The 21,466-nt window shown below is 56.4% G+C and overlaps 2 protein-coding genes across 4 annotated transcripts; both read left to right on the top strand.

Annotated features, from left to right (window-relative positions):
* The first annotated feature begins 1,665 nt into the window (after positions 1–1,665).
* EIF4E1B (eukaryotic translation initiation factor 4E family member 1B) lies at positions 1,666–7,079 on the top strand. The gene is made up of 7 exons (XM_074351433.1): positions 1,666–1,725; positions 3,970–4,163; positions 4,616–4,711; positions 5,315–5,378; positions 6,128–6,241; positions 6,354–6,493; positions 6,965–7,079. Exons 1-7 carry the CDS (start codon positions 1,666–1,668, stop codon positions 7,077–7,079), a joined length of 783 nt encoding a protein of 260 aa, XP_074207534.1.
* A 1,592-nt stretch (positions 7,080–8,671) lies between these two features.
* On the top strand, positions 8,672–19,118 carry TSPAN17 (tetraspanin 17). 3 transcript variants are annotated; one of them, XM_045510071.2, is made up of 9 exons: positions 8,674–8,946; positions 12,361–12,411; positions 12,505–12,651; positions 13,519–13,689; positions 15,638–15,763; positions 16,339–16,386; positions 16,867–16,983; positions 17,071–17,133; positions 17,727–19,118. In XM_045510071.2, the coding sequence occupies exons 1-9, from the start codon at positions 8,860–8,862 to the stop codon at positions 17,874–17,876; spliced, it is 960 nt and encodes a 319-aa protein (XP_045366027.2). In that variant the 5' UTR covers positions 8,674–8,859; the 3' UTR covers positions 17,877–19,118. The 3 variants fall into 3 exon arrangements, with proteins under 3 accessions (XP_074206344.1, XP_045366027.2, XP_010944507.3); XM_010946205.3 differs by having other exon boundaries at positions 8,679–8,946; positions 17,071–17,132; positions 17,695–17,865; XM_074350243.1 differs by lacking the exon at positions 17,727–19,118 and having other exon boundaries at positions 8,672–8,946; positions 16,867–17,136.
* Positions 19,119–21,466: the final 2,348 nt, after the last annotated feature.

Below are 21,466 nucleotides of genomic sequence, written 5' to 3'. Positions count from 1 at the left end.
TAGACTTAGACTTAGCATATGATCCAGCAATCCCACTCCTGGGCATATACCCAGAAGGAATCTTAATTCAAAAAGATACATGCACCCCAATGTTCACGGCAGCACTATTTACAATAGCCAAGACATGGAAACAACCTAAATGTCCAACAGATGACTGGATAAAGAAGTTATGGTATATTTATACAATGGAATACTACTCAGCATTAAAAATAATAAAATAATGCCATTTGCAGCAACAGGGATGGACCTGGAGAATGTCATTCTAAGTGAAATAAGCCAGAAAAAGAAAGGAAAATACCATATGATATCACACATATGTGGAATCTTAAAAAAAAAAGACGAGCTTATTTACAAAACAGAAAGAGACTCACAGACATAGAAAACAAACTTATGGTTACCAGTCAGGGAAGAGGGTGGGAAGGGATAAACTGGGAATTTGAGTTTTGCAGATACTAACTACTGTATATAAAATAGATAAACAACAAGTTTATACTGTATAGCACAGGGAACTATATTCAATATCTTGTAGTAACTTATGATTAAAAAGAACATGAAAACGAATATATGTATGTTCCTATATGACTGAAGTATTGTGCTGTACACCAGAAATTGACCCAACATTGTAAACTGACTATATTTCAATTTAAAAAAAAAGGGTTGAGGAGGAAACAGCAAGTGCAAAGGGCCTGAGGCAGGAACAAATCTGGCCTGTTGGAGAATCAGTGTGCTTGGAGCACTGTGAGGTTGGATCATGCAGGGACTTGCAGGCCCGGAACCTGGACTTTGGATCACATCCTGGGTATCCTGGAGGGTTTTAAACAGAGGAGTTAATAGATCAGATTGATAGTTTAAATAATCTGTTGAAGGTACATGGAGGATGTTTTGTAGGGAGGCAGGAGTAGAAGTAAGGAGAGTGTTAGGAGAGCTCCAGGCAGTGGCCCAGGCCAGAGATGGTGGCACTTGCTGGGTGGGGAGCGAGAGTAATGGGCAGATTCCAGATGTTTTAGGAACCAAATGGCAGGATTAGGATTCCAGATCCCTTGTTTGTTCAACCCCACTGTGAAGATGTCCCCCACAGACAGGCTTGGGAGTGCCTTGGGTAGGGACCAGGACCTAGTAGGGCTGGGGGGTTTCCTCCTGGGGTCTCTCAGACTCCAAGCCCAGACTCCAGGGGCTGCCCCACACCGGAAGAAGCAGAAGATGGTGGGAAGGGGTGCTGTGGCCGGCAGGGTCATTCCATGCCAGGCTCTGTGCTACTAAAGCAGCTGAGAACATGCCTGGCACTTGGAGATGGTCCTTTCTCCCTTTTTCCCCATCAAACCTGGATTCCTGATCTCTCCCTAAGCCTAGTCCTCCTGCAATGCTTCTTCTGTTCAAAATTCTTCAACACCCTTCCCACTGGGAGGTGGGATTATGTCCCCATCCTTGAATATGGGCTCAGGGACTCTAACCAAGTACAGCGATGGTGAACCTGTGCCAGGTTTTAGGCTCAGGCCTTAAGAAACTGGCAGCTTCTGCTTTCCATCTCTTGGGACACTCATTCTGGGAACCCAGCCACCGCACTGTGAGGAAGCCATGTGGTCACATGGAGAGGCCACAGACAGCTGTCCCAGGTGATATCCCCAGCTGAGGTGCCATCTGACAGCCAGCAAAGACTATCCCGCCATGAGTGAGCAGCTGGCCCCGGCCCCAGCCCCAGCCCCATCCTCTGAGCTGCTCCAGTCGGTGGGGATTTGGAGCAGAGATGAGCTGTCCCTACCGGCTACTTTTCAAATTGCCAATCTGTGAACAAAATAAATAATCATTGTAGTTTTAAGCCACTACATTTGGGATGGTCTGTTATGCAGCAACAGGTCACTGGGGTTCCATGTTCCACCTCTCCAGAGCCTGTCTGTCACCAAATACCACTGTGTCTTCCTTTTAAACACCTCTGAAATCCATCCCGTTCTCTCCGTCTCCCCTGCTGCTCCATCTGTCACCTGGACAATGATGTCAGCGTCCAAATAGATCTCCTCCTACTCGCTGTTGATGCCACAAGTTCTGTTTCCCACACAGCAGTCCAAAGAACTTGCTAGAAAGCCCATCTGATTCCCTCCCCAGCCCATCTTTACCCATTTGAACCACTCAATGGCTCTCCACTCTCCTAAGACCAATACTCACCATCCTTTCCTGCTTTGGGCATTAGCCAGAGCGGTCTTTCTTCTCTTTCTCCAGTATCCCAGAGCCTTTGCACATGCTGCTCCCGCTCCCAGAGCTGCCCTCCTCCACCCACCTCGTTAACTCTCACTAAAACATCACCACTTCCGCGAACTGCATTTAAGTTGGTGGGTGGTTCTTGAAATGGGGTCCCTGAACAGCATCATCAGGGAACTTGTTAGAAATGCCACTTCTCAGGCCCAAGCCCTGTGCGAAGGCATCAGAAATCCCGAGGCAGGGCCCAGGAGTCTGTGTTTAACAAGCCCTGCAGGTGATTCTGATCCACGCGCTCTAAAGCCCCCAGTTCAGGTCTTGGACTTCATCTTCTCCCATCTGCGAATTCCTTTCTTTCAGAGATCTGCCTTTGTGATTACACAGGGCTTTGTGAGATTACCTGGCTCCCCTGGAAGACAAGAGCACAGGGGCCCCTCATCTTCTGCTTCTCACTGCCTCCCGGCACTCAGACGTAGGCCCGCCACATCCTGGAGCTTAGGGATGAGGGTTGAATAGATACTGACTGTCAGCCTCCAGATGGTCATGGGCTTCTCTGGGTGTGAGGGAGGGGAAGGGACTGGTAGTGGGACCCTAAAAATGGCCGAGGGGAGGGTGAGAAACCTCAAGAAGCTTGGGGAGATTTCAGCCCCTCCAGAAAAGAGAAGGGTGTCCAGAGCCAGCACTTCCTCTCCCCCCATCCCTCCTCCACCCTGGGGTAGCCCTCAGCTGGCTGCTATTGGCCACTGAGCCAGGCCTTGTTCCATGGGCTTTGTGTGTTTTATATCATTACTACAATAAATTTCTGAGTTGTGTATCACTAACATTCCCATTTTACAGACAGAGAAACTGAGACACAGTAAGGCTCAGGTACTTGGCTGAAGTTAGGGCAGGGGGGACTTGAATCCATGCTGTGTGACTGGTGCACTGCCCCTCGCCACCAATGCCCAGGTGGAGAGCATTCAGATGGCCCAGGAAGTAAGAAGCAGGGGAGAAGTGGGCCGGAGAAGCTATGTGGAACCTCATTTGCGCTGCCGAAAAGGCACTCCCAGCTGGAGCGGATTGTGATGGGAAGGCCCCAGTTGTCAGATCTGTCTAAAGTTTTAAGAGTAACCAAAAATGTGGATTATTAATATGCAGTCTCCCTGTTTCCAAATGATTACATTAAAGCCCTTAGATGCTTCCAGAGACCAGATGACGTTGGTGGTGAAACCGAGGCGGGTGAATGTCATCAGAGCCAAAGACGATGCACCACAATGTGTATCTAAGTTCTCTGACCTGGCCCTGGCCCCGCCACTTCAGAGTCGCAGCTTCTGCCATCATCTCGGGGGCAGTCCACTTTAAATCCACTCTTGGTGGGATGTGGTTTCACTGAGGGCAGGCCCCTAGCATTGATCCTTACCTTTGTGTCTCAGCCCCCCAATGACCAGTGCCATGTGGGTGGGGGCCAGGTCTGCCGGGTCACAGCCGTGTCCCCAGCCCCCAGCCTGCACATAGAAGATGCTCACTAAATGCTTGCTGATGGAAGCAGCAGTGTAAGCCCTTCCCCCTCTGAACTCCCTCCCATCCCCACGCTGGCTCCTCCTGGTCCCCTGCCCCAGGTGAGTGGGGGCGGGGCCATGAAGGTTTAAAGGCCGGCAGCTGGGTCCCCCTCAGCTGCTGAGTGCCCGGGGAGCCTAGGCCACAGCATGGCTACCGCCAGCCCTGTAAGTTCACCTGCCTGCCCCCTTGGGCAGCGAGGGCCGGGGCTCACCACCCACCCTGATTCCTTTCTTTGGTCAGGCTGGAGATGCTGAGGGGGGGAACAAAAACTGGAGGAAAGACAAGGAGGAGAAAGAAGAAGAGGAGGCGGCAGCAGGGGCGCTGGTGGGAGAGGAGGCTCTGTGCGCTCCCACGGCGCTGCTGTCCCTGAGCAGGAAGGCCCCGGACCAGGGCCCCACGGAGAGCAAGCTGGAGTTGCACCCGCTGCTGAGCAGGTAGGGCAGGCCCTGCTCTGCGGCCTCGGACTCAGCTCCCCACCTGGGAGAGGCCAGAGCTGGCCTCAGACTTGGGCTCTGTTGGCCCTTCCAGCCTTAACCCAGCTAAGAGGTTAACTGCCCTCACTTGGGGGAGTTTAGAGCTCAGTGGCAGAGTGCGGCTTAGCACACACAAGGTCCTAGGTTCAAACCCCAGTACCTCCATTAAATAAATAAGTAAACCGAACTACCTCTCCTTCAAAAACAAACAAAAAACTGTCCTCACTTGTCCACAGCCCTTCAGGATAACTGACTCCAGCCCCCTTGGGTGAGGGTGGGGGTGCAGGGGGCTGTGCCCCAGATCCCATCTCGCAGTTTGTCCCAGAAGGGGCGGGACTTCCCTGCCAACCTGGGTGCTGCTGGGGGCGGCACGGGGTGGGGTGCTCTTCTTGCTTCTGGCCCCCCTCTTCTAGGTGGGCTCTGTGGTTCTTCAAGAATGACCGTAGCCGGGCCTGGCAGGACAACCTGCATCTGGTCACCAAGTTTGATACCGTGGAGGACTTCTGGGCGTGAGTGTCCCTCATGGAGGAGGCCAGGACCAGGGCACCCCGCGCCGGGGATCCTTCCCAGACCCCACCCCTCCTGGGGGCTGCCTCCCACACAGCTTTCCCAGCCCTCCCGGGGGCCTGGCCGCGTCTTGCAGAGGTTTTGCAGGGAGGTGGTAGGGGGATTGGACTGGGGCACAGGCCCCGCTGAAGGCTTCTCAGGGCTCAGGAGAGAGCCTGGAAGTGAGAGAAGCCAGGAGTTAACCCTGACTCTACATCTCCATGCTTTGTGACCCTGGGCAAGTTCCTTCCTCTCTGAGCTTGTCTCAGCCACAAAGAGAGTTTGAGGCTGTCTCAGTGTCTGTGGTGATCAAGGGAGGGGATCTGAAAGGTGCTCCACAGACCCTGGGGTGCAGGGGAGGGGTGGTGAGAAGGTGGCATTTGAGGGTTTGGGTAAGTGGGGATGGGATTCCTGGCGGGGGGTACCTGTCTGAGCAAAGGCTTGGAGGCTGGAAGGTGGGGTGGGAAGCAGTGGGGTCTGGTAAGAAGGTGAGGGGTCTGAGGCCAATAGGAAACCAGGCCCTAAAAAGCCCGGACTTTCAGCCTGGGGTGGGGACCTTTCTGCAGGATGTACAGCAACATCCAGCTGGCCAGTAAGCTCTCCTCCGGCTGTGACTACGCCCTGTTCAAGGTAAGCCTGGGCTTCCACCCTCCTCAGCACCAGCACGGGGCCGATTCTCCCCTGCTTCTGCTGCGTTCCTCCCTCACAGGGGATTTGGGGGTCAGGTGCCAAGAACAGCCTCCCTCAGAGCCGAGTGTGATTTCTGGGGAACCATGCACCCAGAGGAGCCTGGACAGTGTGCCAGCCCCGAGCGGTACCTTGAAGGACAGGGGAGGGGAAGGAGGGGAAGCAAGGAAGGAGCCTAGGTTTCTGGCCTGGCTCCTTAACTGGGGACGTGCATCAGGATGGCCCGGAGACACTCATCAATGTCCTGGAGGTGCTGTGCGGTGGGGCCCTGACAGCGATGTTTAGACGTTTCCCCAGGTGGCTCGTGCCAAGTCTGGGACATCTGCCTTTGCCCGTACTGGGGTTGCCCCAGGTGCTTCCTTACTCACCCCTATTTGAACTCTCATCTCAAGGAACTCAGCTCAGTAAAAGAGACAAACCCACTTATGTGAGGCCATGTAAGGTGACAGATGACAAACCCACCTATGCAAGGCCACATAGGTGACAGATGTAGAGGTTCAGGGGCCCTGGGGAGCACACAGGAGGGTGCAGGGGGTGGAATGGCTGGTGGTGAAACTGGCTTGTACAGAAGGGATGGAGGCAGAGAGAACCTGGCCTGGTGAGGGGGGCTGGAGCAGGCCCTGGGGAGGTGGCTGGGCCCCCACTTCCTTTTGAACAAAGGGAGGTAGCTGATTTGCCATCCCACCCCCCAGGATGGCATTGAGCCCATGTGGGAAGACAGCAGGAATAAGCGCGGTGGCCGCTGGCTGGTCAGCCTCGCCAAGCAGCAGCGCCACAGCGAGCTGGACCACCTGTGGCTGGAGACCGTGAGTCCGGGCCTGGGACTGGAGGGTTCCCGGGGGAGGGGCGGGGCTGATATGGTGGCAGTGGTCTCAAGGAAGGCGGGCTCCGTCTCCTCCTCCTCCCCTTCGGCCCCAGCTGCTGTTTCTGATCGGGGAGAGCTTTGAGGAGCACAGCTGGGAGGTGTGTGGGGCCGTCATCAACATCCGAGCCAAGGGGGACAAGATTGCCGTGTGGACCAGGGAGGCGGAGAACCAGGCGGGCGTGCTGCACATCGGGTGAGGGGTATCTCTGGCACTGGGTGGGGGCTGGCCTCTTCTAAGGGAGAAGGAGATGTCTGGAACTCCCCGTGATGCCTCCCCCTTCACCCTTTCCCACGTGTATAAAGGCTGTGGAATATAGATTTCTAAATGATTTTTTAAAATTGAAGTATAGTTGATTTACAATGTTGTGTTTCTGGTGTACAGCATAGTGATTTCAGTTCGAATTTTCATTATAGGTTATTACAAGATATTGAATAGAGTTCCCTGGGCTGTAGAGTAGATTTCAAACTACTTCTTAGCAGACCTCTTTTCTTTTGCATTAGTCATATTTTGGGTTTCACAATAGGTAAGACACAAACACACGCAACAGGAGTGACTGTGGTTGGAACCAGGGTAGGAGCTCTGGGCAAAAGACCCAGGGTCCCAGGTTATCTCCAGGACCCGCTACTGACTGCCTGTCTCATTTCCTCCTCACTTAACTCCCAGGCGTGTCTACAAAGAGCGCCTGGGCCTCTCCTCAAAGACCATCATTGGGTACCAGGCCCATGCAGACACGGCCACCAAGAGCAACTCTCTGGCCAAGAACAAGTTTGTGGTGTGAGGGACCCTAGCACCACTGCCCATTCGGCTGCCCCTGAGACGCCCACTGCTGTGTGTGTGTGTGTGTGTGTGTGTGTGTGTGTGTGTGTCTATGTGTCTATGTGTATATGGGGGCTGGGCTGGGCCGGGGGCAGATGGCATAGCTCTCATGTGTCCTAGAGTGAATATGAACACGATTTCATGTGAATTGAGGCCCTAGCCTAGGGGCAGCTCTGGTGGTGGTGATGGTGTGTGTGTGTGTGTGGGGGGGGGGGGGACCTGAGGACCCAGGGCAGCAGAAAGGTGGAGGAGATGCTGGGCTTCTTGTTTCACCCCGGGCGGCAGGTTAGGTAGAGCGGGGTGAGGTGAGTCAGTGGGAAAGTGGGCTTGACTGCAGGAGGAAAGATACCTGGAGAGAATCCTATGTGCCCCAGCATTTACTCTGTGCCCAGAAGGGGGCTAGGTGGCCTGAGGGCCAGACTCTTCCATTTCGGGGGAGGGAGCTCAAGGCCCTTGACATTCTGAGAGATGGAACTCAGGGGCAGGAGTAGGGGTCTGCTGAGTGATTGCTCTGCTTTAAACCCTTTTATGGGCTGCCTCTCATGAGGTTTGTAGCCTTGGAGTCCACCCTGTATCCCGTGCCTTCTGTCAGCCGGCTGGGCGTGGGTCCCTAGAGTGTGTGTGGAGGGATGGAGAGGGGCTGGCCCAGGAAGGGATGACGGTGGGGGTCAGGCCTTACTGTGGTTCTGCTACAGGTGGATTAACTGGCAGGTGATGAAGCTTAAGCCCCTTTCTGTGCCTGTTCTAAATAAAGACTTTTAAACAAACTGGAATTATTTTTAAAGAGGGCTCTAAAGTTAAGTAAGATTCTGCACCCCCTCCCGCCCCCACCGCCAACCTTCATCTGCTCCAGTCCTGTCTTGAGAGGGCTCATGGGAGACTCCCAGGTACCAAGGAGACTGATCAGGGCCCAAGCTGGTACGGGGGAAAGTGGCTAGTCTGGGGAGCTTCAGCTACCAAAGGGTTTTGAGCCAGGGCGTGCGGTAATGACCCTGGCGAAACTGAAAGGGCAGGAAGCAGAAGGTGCGTCCCTCACAAGACCCAGGTGTCATCTGGTCTGAGTTTGAACCGGTATAGGTTAGCTGAATTTCCTTCTAGTGAGAAACGCTTCTGATTCGACTCCACTGTAATAAAACGTCCTGCACGTGTGTTAAAAACACGATCCATATAACCATCCCCATCGCTCGGTCACCAGCGCCGTAGTTATTCCTCTGAAGGGATAGGCTCCGACAGCAAGGCCGGGGATTGGGGTGGCGCTGGCACTGAGCCTTGCGGGGGGAACTGGGGGTCTTTCCTGCCAGCGACTTACGGTGCCATCAGCAAGCGTCTCAGGTGGATCTGAAGGACGCTGGAGAGCTTGGGGCCGCGGCAGGCGCAAGAGGCGGAGTCAGGCCTGGAGGCGGGGCTCGGGGGGCTTGAGTCAGGCTGAGGGGTGGGGCCTGGGGTGGGACAGTCAGGCGGGGGCGGAGCCAAGCCTAGAGGCGGGGCTCCAAGGGGGACCGAAGAGGGGCGGAGTCAGGCCTGGTGGAGGCGGGGCTCCGAGGGCACTGAGCAGTGGGTGGTCCGGGCGCCGGGGGCGGTCCCTGCAGGGCGGGCGGGGCCCGACCGGCACTCTGTGTGGCCGCGGCCATGAAGCCGCAGCCGCCGGGCTAGGCCCTGGGCGGCTCTAGCCCAGGGCGGCCCGTGGAGGCCTGGGCCTGGTCCCCGGCTCCGGTTCCCGGGCCGGCGGGCAGCCGCTCACCATGCCCGGCAAGCACCAGCACTTCCAGGAACCGGAGGTCGGCTGCTGCGGGAAATACTTCCTGTTTGGCTTCAACATCATCTTCTGGGTGAGCGCGGGGTGGGTTCCTGGCCCTGTGCTAAGGGTGGCGGGAGAAGGAGGCTCAGTCCCCTACTAGGGGAAGACCACCCTGCCACCTGGGCTTGAGATCGCCCCCCGACTCCTTCCTCTCACTCCCACCTCCACGCCCACCCCCAGGACCAACAGAGGCCCGGATTACAGGGGGCGGGTCCCAGCCACTGCAGGAATAGGGTGGGGAGGGGTAGTCTCCGGGGGTCTTCACAAGGCCCTGCGGAAAAAGGGGAGGTGTTTCCTTGAAGACCTCAGGGCACGCTTGGTCGCCCCCTCTCCCTCCCAGCCCCCTTGCACCCTGAGGTGGGGGGGGGGTGCGCGGAGCCCTACCCTGGTTTGCCGGTAGGGAGAGCCTCCGCGAAGGGCCCGATCCCCTCTCCTGTTCCTTTACCCCTCCAGACCCTGGGCCTGCTGCCTCACCTTAAGCTCCTACAAAGAGGGGTAGGTCAAAGCCCCTCGGCCCTCCCTACCCCTCCTCCCTGCCCTAAACTAAGAGGTTTTCGGGCAGGGAGGGCCAATCGCCCTAGTTCTCTGTCTGGGCCAGGGGAATATCCCCTGTTGAGAGGCCGGGAGCTGGCTCTGGGGAACAGAATTCTACATTCCACAGCTGACAAAACCGAGGCTCCAGGGCGGGGCTGCCCCTGCCTGGAGAAGGGAGCTGTTGGTGCCCCTCCCAGGGCGGCATCTGTGCCCCTGGGCCCTGCCAAGTCACCTTTCCCTTCTCCCTCCCCCATCCCATCTCTCCAAGGCTGCTTGCTGCCTCTGCAGTTTCTGCTCCTGACACCTTGGGTTAGAATGCCAGGCGCATTCAGTTTTGTTCAGCAGGACTCGGTGGCACTGCCCTCTACCCACATGCTGCTCATACAGTGTGGGTATCCTTTGACCCCAGCAGCAACCAGCTCTCGGAGTGTTGGCCACGTGCAGAGAGCACTGGTTGAGGCAGTCTGGGGCTCTGGGTGTAGCAGGCCTAGCTGTGAGACTGGGCAGATCACTTCTCTCTCCTCAGCTTCCCTGCCTGGGAGAGGGTGATAATGAAACCTGCCCCTCAGGGCTGTTAGGCAGGTTAAATGAATTATACCTTACTGTATTCTCATGGCCCCTTTATTATTGTCTACATTTTATAGATGAGAAAACAGGCATAGAGAGGTTAAGTCATTTAACCCAGAGTCACACAGCCAGCCACCACAGAGCTAAGGTGACAGCCTAGTGGGCAAGTAGGTGTAGGTGAGGCAGAGCATTGAGCAGAGGGAGCCCCCAAGTGTCAAGGCGGGGAGAGGCAGGAGAGACCCAGGCTTGTTGCAGGTGCACGCCCCATCCCCCGCCCCAGGCAGGGAGCCAGAGTGTGAAAGGCCCCTGGGCTGGGGCAGAGAGTTTGAGTTTTACGTTGAGGACAGTGTGGAGCACTGTGGGCTTCAGTGCTGGGTGATGGGTCTGTTCTGGCTTCTGTGTTGGTTGCAGATCTGTCTGGTTGCCATGGGGAGGGTGAGTGAGGGGCAGGGATTGGAGGTGAGACCAGGGAGGAGGACTGGGGCAAAGCTGGGAGGGTGGCAGGTGGGAAAGGTGAGGAAGGCTCCACGGGAAGTTATGAGGCTAAATGGACAGACTGGGGCACTTGGGGGTATGGAGGGAGGGTTTCAGGTTTGGGCCAAGGTGGCCTGAAGGAGGTACCTGTGAAACAAGACCAGAGAGTTTTTTGTTTTAATGGAAAGCAGACCCTGATGTTATCCTGCTCAGAACCTGCAAGTTTCTTCTCACTAGCATGCAGTCCAGACTCCTCCCTGTGGCCCACAGCACCCTGTGGAGGGTGGCCCTGCTGCCCATCACTTTGTTCCTTGCTCTGCCAAACGTGATCTTACCTCTGGGCCTTTGCCAGTCCTCCCTCCTGGAAGTCTTTTCCCCTTGCTGTGCCTTTCCATCATTCAAGCATCAGCTAAAATGTCACCACTCTCCCTGACTGAAACACGCCCCCACCATCCCAGTCATTCCCCATCACATCACCCTGTTTGATTTTCTTTAAAATGCCTGTTGGTATCTGAAATTACCTAGGGTATCTGAAATTACCTAGTTTGCTCACTGTGGATTTCCCCCACTGGAGTGTAAACTCCATGAGGGCCTAGAGCTCATGGGTCCTATTCGCTGATATATTTCCAGCACACTGAACAGAGCCTGGGATGTGGAGGTGTTTGCAGCAGCCAGGTGGACGGAGGGGTCTAGAGCCAGGGAGAGGTTTGGGTGGAGATCAGGGAGTGCCAGTGTCAGGGTGGGGTGGGAGATGAGAGTGAGGAGAAGAGGGTAGTAGGCTGAGGTTGGAACATGGTGGGGGATGTGCCTGGTGCAGGTAAAGCAGAGAATTGTAGGGGGAAGGCTGAGAAGGGGCAGGGGGAGGAATAGCATGTGCTAACCATGGAGAGTTTCAGGGAGGAGAAAGTAATGATCATTCATTTGTCTAAAGGCCGTGGGCAGGTCAAGTGGGATGAGGCAGGAGAAGTGATGTTTAGTTTCACATCCCAGATCCAGTGTGGGGGAGGGGAGGAAAAATATTTCTAGAGAATGAGTACAGCAGTGGAAGGAGCCTGGGGCCAGAGAGGGGAATGCGCTAAGGGTGGCTGGTCAGGGGTAGAGTTGACTGGGGCTATGTGCTGAGGGAGGGGAGCGTGGAGAGAAAGTAAGTGGGTAAGTGAGGTCTGAAGGGGTGAGGTCATGGCCTTGGGTTTGGACAGGAGGGGCGCTCTCCCTCTGAGGCTAGACATCCTGCCCAGGGTCAGGCAGCTGGCCTGGATGTCCAGGGCTCTTCCCAGGAAGGAAATGAGATGGGACAGTGGCTGGTGTTTAGAAGGCTTGGGCCCCTCAGCTGCATCCTGCCCTGCTTCAGGATTTCTTGTCACTCAGGGGTCCTTGGCTGTGAGCTGCAAAAGTGGACTCTGCCAGATGGAGGTTGAAATGGTGGGAGGGGAGTAGGGTGGAGGTCACAGTGTTGCAGGGCAGCAGGAAGGCCAGACTTGGGAGGGGGCAGAGAGGATGCCAGGAATCTGGAACCCCAACACGGGCCTAGAGTGGAAGCGCCTACTCAGGAAACAGCTGCTGCTGCTTGGTGAGAGTGTTCTGGCCACCCTCTGCTCCAGTTCTGAGTTCCAGGAAGGGGCGCCTATGTCCCTCTTAGGGCTAGGGAGGATTCAGTCTTCCCAGCTGTGTCCTGTGGGGAAGAAACACTGAGGTGCATTCTTGCAAAGGTGGAAAGGATCTTGGGTCTCATTTAGAGAACTTCCTCCTCTTTCTCTCTTTCCCTCTGGCTTCCTGAAGATCCTGAGCACTAGCTGGCAGTGGGGTACCATTGGGGGTGGGAAAGGATGCTAGTGCCCCAGCCCTTAGCTCTTTGCTGCTCCTCCTGCAGGTGCTGGGAGCCCTATTCCTGGCCATTGGCCTCTGGGCCTGGGGTGAGAAGGTAAGGTGGTGGGGTAGGGTGTGGGGCTGCTGGGTGTCAAGGTAGAGGGAGGGCGAGCCCCCCTCCCCATTTGTCTCTGCTCCCCCTGCACAGGGCGTCCTCTCCAACATCTCTGCACTGACCGATCTGGGAGGCCTTGACCCTGTGTGGCTGTTCGTAGTGGTTGGAGGTGTCATGTCCGTGCTGGGCTTTGCGGGCTGCATTGGAGCCCTCCGGGAGAACACCTTCCTGCTCAAGTTTGTGAGTGCCCTCCCACTTAGATCCACTGGGGACCACAACCTCTTCCCAGCCACCTTTTGCATATAGTTCGTGCTTAATAATGGGTAGTTTTTTTTATTATGTTATTGTAACAGTGATCACAGATTTGTATTGTCTATAGGATCCTTTCTGTTGCAAGTGACCGAAACTCAGTGGCCTAAGTGAAAAGGGCGTTTATGGCTCATTAGTACAAGCCCAGGGGTTTGTTAGCTGCTGGCAGATTTGGATCCAGGGGCCACCACAGTGCCACTTGGCCTAGTCTCTCAGTTTCTTAGCTCTGTCTCTACAGTTTGGCTCCAGTCTCCTTGGGGTAGGAAGATGTCCAGGAATGGATGATGGGTGCTGGCTTCACGCCGCCCTCTTAGGAACCCTTGCTGGAGGCTGTGCGAGGCTCTCTCTTCCCAACCATTCTACCTAAGTCCTGTAATTGCACCTCCTTAATCCTGATTGGCTGTCTCTGGACCAATCCCTGTGGCCCCAGGGAGGTAGCGCTCTGATTGGTGGGCTCCTGGCGCATGTCCAGTCCTCTATCTGGGAGTGGGGCAAGAGGTGGTGACGGCTCTGAGCTACAGAAACTGAAGGTGTGTGTGGAGGGTGGTTTCTCAAAGACAACAGGGGAAGTGGAGTGGATGGGTAGGTAAGAACAGCACCATTTTTTTTTCATCGTAAGACAGTATTATCCAGTGCGGTAGCGGAACCGAAAACAAAAACAAAAACAAAAACCCAATACTAACATTGTAGAAGGTGGGGACTCTGGGCTCTCTTGGGTCAGGGTGGGGGGTGGAGCCCCGCCACTGGCACCCCAGCCTGTATTTCTGACCCCCACTGTCTGTATGCCCCCAACCCCAGTTCTCCGTGTTCCTTGGCCTCATCTTCTTCCTGGAGCTGGCAACAGGGATCCTGGCCTTCGTCTTCAAGGACTGGATTCGAGACCAGCTCAACCTCTTCATTAACAACAACGTCAAGGCCTATCGGGACGACATTGACCTCCAGAACCTCATTGACTTTGCTCAGGAATACGTGAGTTCAGCCTCCGGCTCCAGCCACACACAGGAGGCACCTGCCCAGCAGACGAATGAGGGAGCAGGTTCCCTGTGTGCTGGGACCATTCCCTCTCCCACCAGGCCAGGCGGGGAAGAGAGCCAGGCATCCCCTCGTGCGAGAGGAAGCCAGCCCCTGATGATCCTCCTGTGCTTAGCCCTGCAGGGACACGGGGTTGGGGAACAGAGGCCAGAGGCTCCAAACTGGCAGCTCCTAGGCCAGGCTTACAAAACACTTAAAGAAGGAAGTTTGGCATAAAAATATACATTTCTCCTATGGATTTCTCCTACTAAACTGGGCCCACAGTTTTGGCTAGGGCTGCATTGCCACTGCCCCCCTTGCTGGTACAGGGGCTCTCTGTCTGCCACCATCTCCTCTACACCCGTTTGTTGTATTCATTATGCTTCTCTCATTTATAGTGTTAGGTTTGGCCTCTGACCACACTAGTGTCTGAGACCTCCGTATCAGAAGCTCTGCCCTCAAGCTGGCAAACCCAGCCACTGTGAAGGAGAAGCAGTCAGTGACAGTTCACAGAATCCCCGACACCCGCAGACTGCACGTTCTCACCCACTCACAGTCATACCCAGTCACACACACAGTCATGCATGAGGTCACAGCCACTGACACAGCCACCCACCTTTGGCACCATCCACCCCAAGAGTCTGCTCTGGGATCCAGAGATGAATGAGAGCTGGTTTCTGCTTTGAGGAGCTCTCAACACAGAGCAGAGGCAGACTAAGAGCCGGGCAGTTAGGTGTGATTTCTTTGTTTGTTCAACACAGAATTATTATGGACCTGTTGTGTGCTAGACCCGGGGCCAGGTGCTGTGGATTCAGTGGTGAAAAAAGCTGGGATCTATCTTCGTGGGAATGGCAGTCTAGGGGGAGAGACAAATGGTCAACAAGCAAAATAAATAAATGTGTGCGTGTGTGTGTGTGTAGAATTAGAAACTGGGGTACAAGCTGAGTTAGGGAGAAGCGTGGAGAAGGGGAAGGCCCCTGGGGGTGACCTTGGGGGAAGAGAAGGAGTAAGGATGTGAAGAGATGTGTGAAGTATTCTCCCGCAGGGGCCACAGGTGCTGAGCAGAGGGTGGGGAGGCAGGCAGAAGCCAGGCTGCGGGTCCTGCCTGCACGGGTCCCAGGGTCCCGCCTGCATGGGTCCCAGGGTCCCAGGGTCCCAGCGTCCCAGCGCCTGGCCAGGCCTCACTCCCCGGCTCAGCCCACAGGGCATACCTGTGTCTGTCCTGAACTCATCCCTTGAGGGCCGGCTTTCCGCAGCCTGTGCCATGTCGGTGGGTTAAGGCTGCAGGCTCCTGACTCCCCACTAGGTGATGAGCCCCTTGTTTCATCACAGCCGCACTCTGGCCATTGCCCCCACCCCCCAGTGGGGGGGAAGCCCGCGATGCTTTGGGTAGAGGTAACAGGGATACGGGTGCTGATGGCCGCATTTATGAAGTGGAGTGGGATGGTTAGGAGGGTGGCAGGAGTGCCCTGCTGTCCCTGCTGTCTCTGCAGAGAGGATAGAGGGAAGGTCTTTCTTAAAAATCTCTGGGACAAGTGTGGGGAGACTGAGCACAGGTGTGGGGTTCAGTAGTGCCTCTCCCCATAGGGTTTGTGGAAACTCTCACCCCTCAGGGTGGCCTAGAGGAAGTCACGGTCCTTGGGCCACCATCCTTGCCCTCTCCCTTCCTTTTGCAGCCTCTCCTGGGGGGACAAACTCAGGAGCCCCTTCCCACTACCTCCTGCTCCCAGCAAACCCAGGCAGGAGCCTCGAGCTGCTCTGACGGCCCTGGGCCCAGGCCCGGCCTGTCTGCGGGGGAGGTGTCCGCCTGCCTGGCTGCCTCTAGGCCCCCTCCCAGCCAGCCCTGTCCCAAGACGGGATGGGGCTCCTGCGGTTGGCTCACCCGGGGCTCTGCTCCCACCCCTAGTGGTCTTGCTGCGGAGCCCGAGGGCCCAACGACTGGAACCTCAATATTTACTTCAACTGCACTGACTTGAACCCTAGCCGGGAGCGCTGTGGGGTGCCCTTCTCCTGTTGCGTCAGGGACCCTGCGGTGAGTGGGGCCTTGTGAGGAGGGGGGGTGGGGGGGCCCTCGCAGTGAGAAGGCCCAGTCTGGGAAGAACCCAGCTCCGGGCTGGCTTGGCTCCATCCTACTCTGGGGGCCAGGAATGTCTGGGAGCCCATCTTCCATGGGAGCAGCCCTGCTGGGCTGGGGAGCGTGTGTCCGAGGGCAGCGCTGAGGCCAGCATGGGGATGGCTGCTCTAGGGCCACAAAGCTAGGGTGGCAGGGCTGGGCTTGTGACCCCTTTGTGGCTTTCTTTAGAGCAGAAGCTTCCCTCACTGACATCCCTCCAGTCACAGCGCACAGAGACACCGAGGGCCAGATTTCTTCCCATTCTTAGTAAAACACCAGCAGGCAGGATTCCTGTGCAGGAGGCAGCTCAAGCTGGCATTGCAGCCTGCGCCCTGGCGTCAGGGAGAGGGGCACCTGGGCCCCAGCGAGCCTTGCTTAAGGAGCTGCAGATGCGGCAGAATCCATGATTTCAACTGCCTCTCCTGAGTGCTGGGCGCTGTGAGGCCCCATGGGTGCCCCCTCACCGATTTGCTCCCTGGCCTGTTTCTCCACAGGAAGATGTCCTCAACACCCAGTGTGGCTACGATGTCCGGCTCAAACTGGTGAGCAGGCAGGGACAGGGCTGAGGGCAGCTGGGGACACTGGGGGTGGGAAGGAGGGCCCCCCCATAAGATCTAAGAGGCCTCAGGGGTTCCACTGGGAGGGGGTGCTGGGTCCCAGCAGACACTTGGGGCTTGGTACTGCCAAACAAGAGGCAGGGGGCCCGCGGGCAGGGGACTCCAGTAGAGGAGAAAACAGTAAGACACAGATAAATGTGAACAGCAATGTGACAATTTCAGCTAAGTGCTTGGAAGGAAACGGTAAGAGAGGGAATGGGATTGGGGCTGGGCGGTCAGGGAAGTCCTCTCGGAGCATCTCAGCATGTGCTGAGACCCCGGTGAGAAGGCCCTGCGGTGGAGCTCCAGGCAGCTGGCGCGAAGGTGTAAGGCCCCCGGCCGGATGGGCTTGGCAGGCTGGACCCAGGTGGCGCCCTCAGCAGCGGTGGGTGGGCGGAGCCGAGCCTGGTGCCCGTCTGTCCCCAGGAGCTGGAGCAGCAGGGCTCCATCCACACCAAAGGCTGCGTGGGCCAGTTTGAAAAGTGGCTGCAGGACAACCTGATCGTCGTGGCTGGGGTCTTCGTGGGCATCGCCCTCCTCCAGGTATGCTGTGGCCCTGGGTGCCTTTGCTCTGCCCCGGGCACCCTGCCCTGCCGGTGGCCTCTCTGTCACCTGCCCTCTATCTTTCAGATCTTTGGGATCTGCTTGGCCCAGAACCTTGTGAGCGACATCAAGGCAGTGAAGGCCAACTGGTGAGGCTGCCACGCTGGCCATGGCCACTCGCCTGGCCAACCCAGGGACCCCCGCCCCCCCGCCCCCAGCACTGTGCCCATGCTGGGCAAGGCTGCAGGAGGTGTTTCTGCTCGGACCTGAGCCCCATGTGGGGCTCGCGTGCCGCTGTGCTGTGCGCCCGCCCATGGAGAGAGCTGCGTGGCTCTGCCTGGGCTGCCTGTCCTGGAGCCGTGGGCACGGAGGGCAGGTGTGGTGGGGTGGGTGTGCACAGGGAGCCACCGGCTCAGCTGTTGCTGGATGGTGAGCTCTCCAGGGGACCAGGAAGGGCACAGCTAAGAGGGTGCAAGCTAGGTGGGGTGGGAAGGTTCTGCTGTGTCTCCCCACCCAGCTGGGAATGCACTTCTCTGTGCATGGCTGCGTAGGGTGGGCTTGGGGCCTGCTGTTGCCTGGGACATGGCTTCATGCATCTCAGAGCTGTCTCCACTAGCTATGACCTTGACCCTGTCAGGAGGCCACTGTAGCCTCAATGTCTCAGACTTTCAAATGGGTCCAAGAATTTTCTCTCCCTTGCTTGCCTCTCAGGATCAAACATGATGATGGCTACAAACTACTCAAATAAACAAAACCTTGAAAACCACTGGCTCTCGCCCACCATCTTGGAGGTTCTGTCAGCTGCAGGGCCTCAGCAGAGCTCGCCGCCTGGGGCCCTGGCCCGGACCCACCTGCCAGCGTGTTTTCTTGGCCTGGGTAGTGTATACATTTGAGCTGAGCTTTAAAACTTGACGTATTTCATGTAGAAGTCCAGACCCCCGGCTTCTCATGAAGGTTGATCACCTGGGACGTCGTCTCCTGGGATACGTGCTTCCCCGTTCTCTGAGGGCCCCACCTGGCCCCTGCTGCTCACCCTGGAGGCTGGGGTTGGCCTCCTCCGCCTCTGTAGGGGTTTTTCCCTGCAAACTCCACAAGGCTGTTGTTGGACACACCTGGGGCGAGGCGCAGGGATGTGAAGAATGAAGAGGCTGGACCCTGCCCTGAAGTGGCCACTGCCTGGGAGGGGTCCAGCCCGGCTGAGGACTGAGACCGGTGCCTGGGAGAGGGGCTGAGGGGTGGTTTTGGGAAGGAAGCAGGTGGAATTTGAAAGCTTGGCACCCATGGAGTGGGGTTGGGGGGATGCTTTGGGCCCATGGTGGTTGACGCCTGGGCCCACTTGGAAACAGATTGAAAATCTTCACAGTGGCCTGCAGAGCTGCCTTGTGGCCACCAGAGGGCGCGCTGGCACACTGGGACAGCTGGGTGCCTGGCGAGTCCGCCATGCTTGTTAGTGCTCCGGGTTCAGGGAATTTGAGAACTTCTAAAGGAGCAGACTTGGGGGGAGTCTGGCTGCTGCTCTCAGCTCTGCTTCTTGGCTGCATGAAGGGATATGTGTGGAGTGAATGCCCCGTCCCTCCCTGGGCTGCCCTTGGTGGCTGAGGAGGGATTTGGGCTGATTCACAGATCTCCAGCTCAGATTCCCTCAGGGCCAGGTAGGTTGTATAGATGAAGGAAATAGGCCTTTGAGGTGTGAGGCCTTTGTCCTGCAACCTTGACTTTCCTGCGGTTCCTGAAGGTGGACGCAGAGAGACATTGCTTTGTGACGAGAGATTCAGACTGTCGAGCAACTGATAATGGCAGCTGACCTTGAGTAACAGGGCATGGTGAGGACTGGGGCAAAGCACAGATCCCATCTGAAGGTGGTAGCTGGCCTTTAGTTGTGGCTAATTGCTGTAAAGTGAGGTGCAGGTCTAATGTCAGAAGGCTGGAGGAGCCAGAAACCCAGGTTTTTATGTGAAATACCCCTATTTTTAAGTTGTTGACAACCAATGGAAAAACCTTTTTAAATACTGCAAGCCCAACAGGTGGTGTAAGGGCGAGCTTTGGCCCCTGTGTGACTGCAGATCCCTCTAGGACTGTCACCCCAGCGGCCCTGACAGGCCGGCACACTACAATAAACGCAGCTCACAAAGTTGTGCGCGTCTTGCGTTCTTTAATTTCAAAAGCTTTCGTTTCCCCTCCCTGAAACCTCACGACCCCCTTGTGAGGTGGAAAGTCTTTTCCTCATGAAGAAAGTGGGGCTCAGAGAGGGGAGGGAGCTGCCCAGCGCACAGCTGGAGGAGGCACCCAGATCTGAGCCCACTCACTGGAGGTTTGCACCAGACCCGCCCTGCCTTTCTGACACATCAAGGTGACACCTCACACTCGCAGTAAGGGGCAGTAAGGTATCATTCCCCCCACGTGAGTGCCCACTTGGGTGCTGGGGATGTGGAGGAGAGAAACAGGCAAAGTCCCCACCCTTGTGCTGCATTCTTGTGGGGGAGACACAAAAATACGTATGCAAATAAGCATTTTTGTTAGTAATACAAACTCTGAAGAAAATAAGAATGATGGGCTAGACAGTGGTGGTTGGGGTGCCTGGGAGAAGGGACCCCTTGATGGGGTGATGGGAGGGATCCCATCTCTGAAAAACTCCAGGGGAACAATGTCCCAGGTTTTGGGACCAACTTCCCTAGAAGCCCTGAAGCCGGGTGGGCTCAGCATAAGGGAGCCTGGGTGCTGTAGAGGTGGGAGGGGGTGAGGGGCAGAGGGCATGGGCAGAGGGAAGGGGTGGAACCAGGATGTATTTGGAAATAGCATCAATGAGATGGGGTAGGAATGACTAGCAGGACTGGTCATGACCTTGGCTGCTGACCAAGTTCTTCAAAGCTCAGTTCTGCTACAGGAAATGCATCCGTCCACTCACCCATTCATCCATTCGCCCACCCTTCTATTCGTTCATTCCACCATGCCTCCATCCACTCGTCCCCCACCCACTGTCACCATGCAGGTACTCGTCCCCCACCCACTGTCACCATGCAGGTGACCTATCCCATCTCACTGATGCTATTTCCAAATACATCCTGGTTCTACCCCTTCCCTCTGCCTGTGCCCTCTGCCCCTCACTCTCTTCCACCTCTACAGCACCCCACCCACTGTCACTATGCAGGTTGGCCCTGGCTGGAGGCTAGAGTGGCTGAGGCAGCTCAGACTCGCCCTTGCCCTCCCGGAGCCCACGGTCTCATGGCAAGAGGCAGACAGAGTGGTTGTTAGCAGTATAATGTGTCCATGCTGATGAGCACATGATGATCACTGCACATGGCATTTCATGCTGGTGAGAGACAAGTTTCCTGTCCCCAAAGTGGAACTTGGAGCAGTTCTTTTCTTTGCAATGAGGAGCCCTTACCCAGGTGGGACCTCTCCGGGTGTGTAGAAAACACAAGGAAGCTTATAAGGCTACCCCTGGCCCATCACTCTAGGTGGGTCCCCGGCACATGGGGAGCAAGGTCATCCTTCCACCATCTTTCAGGGACACATGGTGACAGGGGTGGGCATTGTCTGGCAGCCTGGGAACCACTCAGGTGTCCTGCACCTGCCTAGTCTATCTGGCCAGAGGAAGAGGCTGCCAGCAGCTCCTTCATCAACTCGGAGACAGGGCATCCTGTGACAGCAGGCTACCCTGGGGGGAACTGGAAGGGACAGAGAGAGCCTGGGCTATTGAGCTCTGCATGAGGAGATCAGATGGGCTGGGAAGGTGGAAGCCATTGTTCCCTCCCAGGGGATGATGGCCAGTACATGAGTTGGAAAGAGACACTCCTAGTGACCACCAGGGGGCACCAAAGCGCAGCCCACGCAGGCAGCAGAGTCGGCTGCAGGCAGAGAAGGGCTAAGGGTGTGGGTTTGGGGTCTTTGAAGGGAGGCCCATGTGGCTAAGCAAAACCACTGTTCCAGAGACCTGGGAGCCCACCCTGTTGGTGCCATATCCATCTTGCCACCTGCTGCCCTCTCTTCTCCAAGGACTTAGAGCAAATGATGCATCCTGTCCCACGGATGCCTCTCCGGGTGCAGTGCTCTGGAAGACCTGCGCCCACCTTCCAGTCCGCGAGGACGGTGATGTCTGCCAGACAGAGCTGGGAAAGGGGGTCACTTTCTCCAGGAGGTTGAAGCGGCATGCTCCAACTCGCATACCTCCATCCACTCATTCAGCCAGATTTACTGAGCACCTACTGCTCTGTGCCAGACACTGCGGTGGGCACTTGGGATAGTAAGGGAACAAAACGAGAGCCCGAGCCTCGCAGTGCTCACAGCCCAGACAAGGGGTCGGGCAGCCTTTGTCTGCAAAGGGCCAAATGGTAAATATTTTAGTCTTTCAGGTCATGCAGCCGCTCAGCTCTGCCTTTAGAGCAGAAAGCCACTCTTGACAAGACGAATGGGCGTGGCCATGTTCCAATAACATTTTCTGGACACTGAAATTCATGAAATTTTCATGTGTCACAAAATATCC

The sequence above is a fragment of the Camelus bactrianus genome, chromosome 22, assembly GCF_048773025.1.
Source record: "Camelus bactrianus isolate YW-2024 breed Bactrian camel chromosome 22, ASM4877302v1, whole genome shotgun sequence".
Taxonomy (NCBI): domain Eukaryota; kingdom Metazoa; phylum Chordata; class Mammalia; order Artiodactyla; family Camelidae; genus Camelus; species Camelus bactrianus.
Note: the sequence above shows the minus strand (reverse complement) of the source record. Positions and strands in the feature narration are given on the sequence as shown.